At 38.0% G+C, this 7,500-nt stretch overlaps 2 protein-coding genes across 8 annotated transcripts in view; one reads left to right on the top strand and one right to left on the bottom strand.

Annotated features, from left to right (window-relative positions):
* Window positions 1-5,561, top strand: part of LOC138007611 (CUGBP Elav-like family member 3-A) — an 18,518-nt gene extending 12,957 nt beyond the window's left edge. For all 4 annotated transcript variants that reach the window (XM_068854627.1, XM_068854626.1, XM_068854625.1 and 1 more), the window contains exons 11-13: window positions 2,622-2,765; window positions 2,859-2,992; window positions 5,118-5,561. In XM_068854627.1, coding sequence (XP_068710728.1) covers window positions 2,622-2,765; window positions 2,859-2,986 — 272 coding nt within the window. In that variant the 3' untranslated portion in view covers window positions 2,987-2,992; window positions 5,118-5,561. The remainder of the gene's footprint in view (window positions 1-2,621; window positions 2,766-2,858; window positions 2,993-5,117) is intronic.
* Window positions 5,562-6,337: 776 nt separating this feature from the next.
* The window catches only part of LOC138007612 (guanidinoacetate N-methyltransferase A-like), a 6,451-nt gene continuing 5,288 nt past the window's right edge, over window positions 6,338-7,500 (bottom strand). For 3 of the 4 annotated variants that reach the window (XM_068854630.1, XM_068854631.1, XM_068854629.1), the window contains exon 3: window positions 6,338-7,344. In XM_068854630.1, coding sequence (XP_068710731.1) covers window positions 6,977-7,344 — 368 coding nt within the window. In that variant the 3' untranslated portion in view covers window positions 6,338-6,976. The remainder of the gene's footprint in view (window positions 7,345-7,500) is intronic. The other variant, XM_068854632.1, reaches the window with a different exon arrangement.

Genomic DNA, 7,500 nt, shown 5'->3' with positions numbered 1-7,500 from the left:
TATTACTGCAGTAGTTTTCATGTTTTAAAATTATTTGGGACCACTGAAAGTGGTACTATGATGAAAATCACATCTTTCCTATCTAAGCCATTTTGAAACATAAACAAGTAGTCTGCGTGAGAAGAAAAATGCTGTTTATGTTTTTCAAATATCTCTTTTCGTTCCAGAGATATTCGAGTTTTTTAAATATGCAAATTAGCCAAGTGATGATGTCATACACTCAACCAAATTTTGTTCAAATATCAGGGCTCGAAATTAAAAAAATCGTTAGGTCGCCTTTTGGCGACCAACTGGAGAAATATAGTCGCCAGATGCAAATTTTAAGTTGCCAGTTTGTATAATCGAAATAATGTTCAGGTTCCGCTTGTTGAAAGTGTTTTATATCGTCCGGTATGGCGTGGGACACATTCATACAGAAGTAAGAAAACAAAAAAAATACATACTTCTACAAAATTAAACAATCTTGCCCAAACTTGAAAAGTAAATAAAAGTTTCAAGCCGCTATCTTTGTAGCTAACGGGAGCCAAACACGTTTGGAATCCTCTTCATTACCGAAGAGAGAAGTATGGAAATGTTTTAAATCTTCCCCACTTACTAATTTATTTTCCATGCTGATTTACGTCGGACGTGTTCGCGCGGAGCCCAATCTCGTACCCAGAGTCCTCGGGCTTCTTGGTCAGCGGGTGAGTGCCCGGAGAGACTCTGGGATAATCGACTCCATTTTCCCAGAAAACGGGGCAACCCTAAAACCCGGAATCCGGAATCACAGTACAATACAGAGAGTAAACACTATCCTAAACATTCATAAAAGCTAACCTTAGGCCTAATTAGGCCTAAAAATGTTTGTTTAGGCCTAATTAGGCCTAAGATTAGCTTTTATGAATGTTAAGGGTTCCGGTCTGTCGATTAGGTATGCTTGAGTTTAAACGGAAACAGAAAAGGGAAAACCGTAAACAGTAGAAATGGCGGGTTGAAAGTGTTCGAGAAACAAGAATTTTAGCCTTACACACCAAGAAACTGGAGAAATGTTCATTGGCTTGCTGTAAGAGCAAATGAAGATGAAACCTCTGACGCTTTCGGTAAGTGTATTTTTAGTGTTTCAGTGTACATTCTATCGTTCAGAATGCCATCGTGCAAGCAACACGATCGACAATTATTTTGTGGAAACGACACAAATGCCCTCTTCTACTACAACTTGATGTTTCCGTAATTCTGAATGGCTTCGACAAGACCTTATTCCACGGATTTCTCCTCAAAGAGACTGATGTAATGTTTTCCCACGGTACTTTTGCAACAGCAACAGTAATCACTTTTTAGCAGCGTGGGAAAATTCCCGTGCGGTTTAAGACATAATTCAAACCTCGTCGTTTTATTATTTTTGTGATTTATATATTTCTGACGTAGAAAAAATCAAACAGCACTGAAACTAGTTTTAGATTTTGAATCTCCCTCCAAATTCTGGGGCTTCCGAATTGCTTACTGACGTCCTGTCGGACTGCCATTGTTACGCAAGCGGCCAATCAAAAATATAGTTCAAGTCGATTATCCCAGAGTCTCTCCGGGCGCTCACCCGCTGGCCAAGAAGCCCAAGGATTCTGGGTACGAGATTGGTAATGGAGTCGCAGAAAATATTGCGAACAGAAGTCAGTAAAGTTTGGAGGGAATGTGGACTTTTAAATGCAATTTGGCCCATTCTTTTACGACGAACGCAAAGCAAGACAAGATAAGATGTTTATTTCAAGTTTAATGCTTTATTGTAGATCTAAATCTTGCAAACTTCAGGTCGCCGAAGTGGCGACTAAACGACAATTTTAGTCGCCAAGGAGAGAAAGTTAGTCGCATTGGCGACCGTATTGGTCGCAATTTCGAGCCCTGAATATGATGAAAAGAGATATCTCAATCAGTTTGAATCAGAAATTTTTGATTTTTTGCAGTAAGATTCTACTAAATGTTCTCCGCAATATGAGCTTAACAGTTCTGTTACCATGGCATCATACTGGGTTCCAGACCTCCCCCATATTATGAGCTTTTCTGGCCACCTTTGGCATTTCATTTTAATATTTGCTAACAGCACTTCATATGCATGATCCAGCAAGCATATTAATATGTTAGCACGACTTTGTGGCCTTGTTTAACATTTTTCAAGCTGAAAATCACTAACATATTGAAATCAAGCGGGTGGGGACTGGAAAAGAGTGAGTTGCCATGGGAACATAATTTTTTATAGCCATGGGTGTGTTTCCTGTAGAACTATTAGACTTCCAAGTTTCAATGGTCTGCGCTGTAAATTGGCCAAGGTAGCTCTATTCATATACTCAATATAATATTGGGTTGAGTGAATGACGTCATTAGTTATCTCATTTGCATATCTTACCCAGTTTTCAAACTTAAATATCTCCGGAACTAATGAGGATATTTGCAAATGGTAAATGGCGTTTTTGTTCTTTTATGGAATTCTATGTGTCAAGGGGTAAAAATTTGATCATAGTACCACTTGAAGGATAATGTTTTCATATTTAGAGGAGCATTTCTGGGATTTACTGGCATGCACACACAAAACAAGTCCAGTGCCATAACTACTGCAGCAACTTACTTCACTATATCTTGTTGTTCCCTTTTAGGCCCTGAGGGAGCTAATTTATTTATTTATCACTTACCTCAAGAATTCACTGATGCAGATTTGATGCAGACATTTTTACCATTTGGCAGTGTGTTAAGTGCAAAAGTTTTCATAGATAAAGCTACAAATCTAAGCAAATGTTTCGGTGAGTGGCATATGCCTCTTTTCTCAAGGTTGTCTTTAAATCCATTGATTAAGTTTCAATTCTTGGTTTTGATTTCATATTTGTCATATTTAGGTTTTGTAAGTTACGATAACCCAGGATCAGCCCAAGCAGCTATACAGGCCATGCATGGTTTTCAGATTGGGACAAAACGACTAAAAGTGCAGCTTAAGAGACCCAAAGATGCGAACAGACCCTACTAATATCTGGTGAGTCAATTAACTGTCTTGTCTGAGATAAGTTTGATAAACCATGTAGGACATGGGATGGCAGGGGATGCAGCACCCTCTGGTGGTTGGAGGTCATGCTTGTAAGAGACCCCATTGTCTTTTTCTTGAGTTTCTTGAATTGTATTTTCCATCTGTCACTCCTGTGTTGGAGTTTAATGCCATGATGGTGTAGACTTGAAAAGATCCACATGTGAAATCTGAATTGTAGCAAATATATATATTTTATTAATTTTGTTCTAGCGTAGTCTTGTGAAAAGGCAGTATTTCCTAGTTATGTACAAATCTGAATTTGTTTTGTCACAATAATTTATGTTCTTCTGAAGGTGAGTTTCCCCAGCTGAAAGGCAAAATTTGGATTAAAATTGGACATAAGAATTGATTGAATTTTCTTCATCTATCCGATGTTGATTTTGTTTTACAAAAACACTGTTCAAGTTGTTTCATTGTCTGGGATGATTTTTTGCTGAGAAAGTCTTTGGATTTCAGTGCTGCAGTTTCATTAATTAAATGAGTTTTCATGTTCTCTCTACAAAGCAATCTCAAAATTCAGAAAAGTTTTATGTCTCATCACTGAAGAGAAATTACTTCAGTCTTGTCCAATATAAGTTGATTAAATTTCTTTATGGAAAGCTTCATTTTGAAGCAGGGTTGATAATAGCTTACACCTCTCACCAGTCCTTCCTCTGCACCATGTGAATTGAGGTTTAGTGGTCTTTGTTTTGGGCATCCACATCTAATATGGAATCAGAGTACCACAGCGTTTTGTTTTATACAACTATTTATAGGGACACTTTCAAGGAATTTGTAATGATTTATGGTCAATATTCAATAAACGTAATCTTTAAACACCTTCATGGCTTCCAAATCCTTTCCAGGTTTACATGTATTTCTTACATGGTCTTGCTTGATCCAAGTGAACGTAGAACAGATGGGATCATGGGTCACCCAACTTCTGTTTTATCGACGTTATACATTCAAGTTACGTGACAAAAACTTGAAAATGTTCACCCCATGTTTTCAAGTTTTCATGAAACACTTTCTTTAGCCATTTGTTGCTAAAAGAAGCTTAAGATAGTCTGTGCATTAAAAGTTTTGTCTTTATTTTTGTAGCTGCTGTCAACAGAACAGTGTCCGTTAGATTTTCAGTGTGGTAAAAATAGTGCAACATACTCGCCCTTTAATAATAAACACTTAATGACTGGTCCCGAGGGAAATAGTTACCGGTAATTTTGTTTCCTGAGAATCTCACTGTTTCCCCGAGGCACAGCCGAGGGAAAGAAAATGAGCTGTTTCCCTCGGGACCAGTCATTAAGTGATTTGTTACATAGCACAAAAAGAAAAATGTGCAACGGCTGTCGTCGGTCAACATTCGCAGGCAACAGTGCACTGTTACACTCTGATGTCATAGATTTTGCACTGTTGCCCGCTCAGAGACTCTTGGCGGGAAACAATTATATTGTTAGACGTCATGACCTTGAAGTAACCAATGAGAGCGCACGCTGTTGGGCCGGGGAAAAATTCAGCTATATAACAAAAGGGTTTATTCCACGAGAGATGGGAAATAATACCTCTGCATGTTGGATACTTGAACTTCTCTTCCCATAGCAAATTTTGGTGCTTGACAGCATTTGGTGCAGTCATACCGTATACCAGCTGATAACAGAGATGTAGTGAGCCAGTCAAAAATGCTTTGAATTCCATTGCTCATTCAATTATTCATATTGTAGTCAGGCACATATTCCCCCAAAATGATTACGGTACTTTCTTAAGTTGTCATCGTTGCATTGCTATCAATATGTGAATTGATGCATGCATCCATAGCGCTTTTAATTGTGAACAGACCCTGTGAAGAATCCACGTCTTATATAAAGTTAGAGTGCCACAGCATCGGGTTTGATCAGACTATTTCTAGGGACAGACCATGTGAAGAATCCAGAAACCGACAATAATTATTACTGTCTCCACAAACATAGTACAGAGAATAATCTCCGAAAGTCTGTGACTGGTTTTTTACTCCACTTCTGAGACTTCTGTAGTGAGTGCTTGTTTGTTTGCTTTGTACATCAATGTCCCTAACTTGTTTCCTTGTCTCTGTCTTGCCTAGATCACTTGACTGTTACGTTTGTTCGTCGTCATGGCGGTGACCTGTTGCACATGTGCTTGTGTGTGTACCACAGTTGGTGACGTCACTTGTTCTATTTTCCGTCACTGTTGGTGTTGGGATGCAGTAATATGTCACTGTTAAGTAGCATTGCGTGGTTGTTACTTATCACGTCAGTATACATGTATATTACTAATATTGGTGCATGTTGTCCAGCGGGTATTTGTAAGCAAGCCTTTATTTTGAGTGTTTTATCTGTCTTGTGGCCAGTCCATCTTTGTCAGGCCAGCTCATTGTTTACTATTTATAGAACGTAGTTCACGTTGGTGTCAAAGTATTTGCGCTGGTGTGTTAATAGTATTGTTTATGTTCTGGTTTTGTAAAAACCTGTAATTGTAGGTGGAGTTGGTGCTGGCCAAACTCTTAATAAAAGACATTAATAATCAAGTTGCTTCTTCTTGTGTGGGAGACTGGAAAGAGTATGTTGTGGGAATAACACATTTCTTTGTCATTTTCCTTTTTAAAGGGGGTGCCAAACAGATGAAGTGCTGAGGTAGAGATAATACAATGACTTGACTACTTGGTCATGGATATTATCACCAAAAAAAAAAGATATATAAATCAGTCACCTTACTCTCTGCCAAAGCACACTTCATTCTTGCTACATAGGACCTGTGAAAAAGTTGGCACAACCCATCTGTTACACACCCAGGATGATATGTGATTATTTGTTATTAAATTTTATGATTATTTTAATGAAAGTGTTTGACGTTCGGTTTCTTAAAACAAAAGATCAGGAAAATAGAGATTGCAGCCAGACTGCCTGTTTGTTTGAAAATGGCCAAACCTCATTTTGGAAGAAAGGGGTTGATGTGTGTACATTTCACTTAAACTTATAACTTGTTTGACGAGGTTTTTGGAGCAGAATTCTCAAACCATGTGTGCCATCTATATTGGATTTTTTTTAAAAAGGATGTTTTCACTAAGTTCCACCCTCAATATAAACCAAAACATCCCCTTTCTGTTGTAAAGGAAAGGTTTATAACTTGGATAAAATTTAACAAGTGGATGTGGATTACATTTATCTGAAATTGCACCAAGGTTCACTGGAACACACAACACACACCAGGTGGTGTTAATAAAGTTAATTGAGTGAAGACTGGCAAAGAAATGCCTTGATTTAGCACCACTGACAGGATAAAAATTTAAGCCAGCAATCTCCATCACGCTTCCAACCATGATTTATTCAGTTACAGTTTTTACACGTCAAATTTTAGTATCAGCTTCTGCATAAGAACAAACATTTCGAAATGGATGTTTCAAGAAATGCATGAATTGTTAGGGTTAGGGTTAGGGAATTCACGTGTATGGCATTCAAAAGTGTTTTTGTAGTGATCCAGCTTTTGAATAGAAGAGAGTGATGAGCAAAAGTGAATGACGGTAAGTGGAAAGTGATCTAAGTTTAGTAACAGAAACAGTTACAACTGCCCTTTGGATTAGATCCCAAACACCATAGGCTTGTTTTGAATTGCACAAGAATATCAAGGAAAGTCCTCTTTAGTTTTTGTGAAAATGCAAATTATTTCCTCGACTCACTTGTTTTTTCTTCACAGAATTTGAAACTAGCCCATTAATCTGGGGCCTATCAACAAATCCAAGGAAATAAGAGGTTAAGAGCTCTGTGGGACCTGACATGATTAGCACAAAGAACCTAATGGGGCATGGAAATGAAAAAAAAAATGTATGAAGGGATTTCCCCTAGGAAAACTTGAAAACTGAGGTAAAATTGAATAACAAATCAATTAATTAATTTTCACTGCTGTCAGTTACAGACACAATGCAGTTAATGGTAAGTCCTTAGTTCACTGCTTTATGACTTTTGGAGCAATCATTTTCTTGTGGCTGTAATAGCGACAATTGGGATCCACATCAACTTCAATGACTTCAGTGGATATGTTTTCTCGTAGGAAACCACTCTTAAGTAACTCTGAGACTTGTGTTTCCTCAAACATCTTCTCAACATCATTGAAGCTTGTTTTTAACAACTCTCCCCATGAAGTGAGATTGCAGTATGTGAGAATTCCTCCTGGTTTCAAAAGGCGGAATGCATGATCCTTGATGAAGTTAAATTGGTGTGTGTGCCATGTGTCTTCACTCAAAGGATATGTGTCGTACAAGATACCATCAAATGACCCATCATCAAGCGTGGGTACAACTTCCTCCCATAGACCTGGTTGATCAAAACATGGGCCACAATGATTATACTTCAAATATAAGGACGATAACATCACCACAACCTCGCTAGTTTCCATTGCAATAGACCAATTTCGATGTATTAAAATTCAGTCCAAAACAAAAAGCATCATCTCGAGGCTCTGGGGAATAA

The sequence above is a fragment of the Montipora foliosa genome, chromosome 6 (genome assembly GCF_036669935.1).
Source record: "Montipora foliosa isolate CH-2021 chromosome 6, ASM3666993v2, whole genome shotgun sequence".
In the NCBI taxonomy this organism is placed as follows: domain Eukaryota; kingdom Metazoa; phylum Cnidaria; class Anthozoa; order Scleractinia; family Acroporidae; genus Montipora; species Montipora foliosa.
Note: the sequence above shows the minus strand (reverse complement) of the source record. Positions and strands in the feature narration are given on the sequence as shown.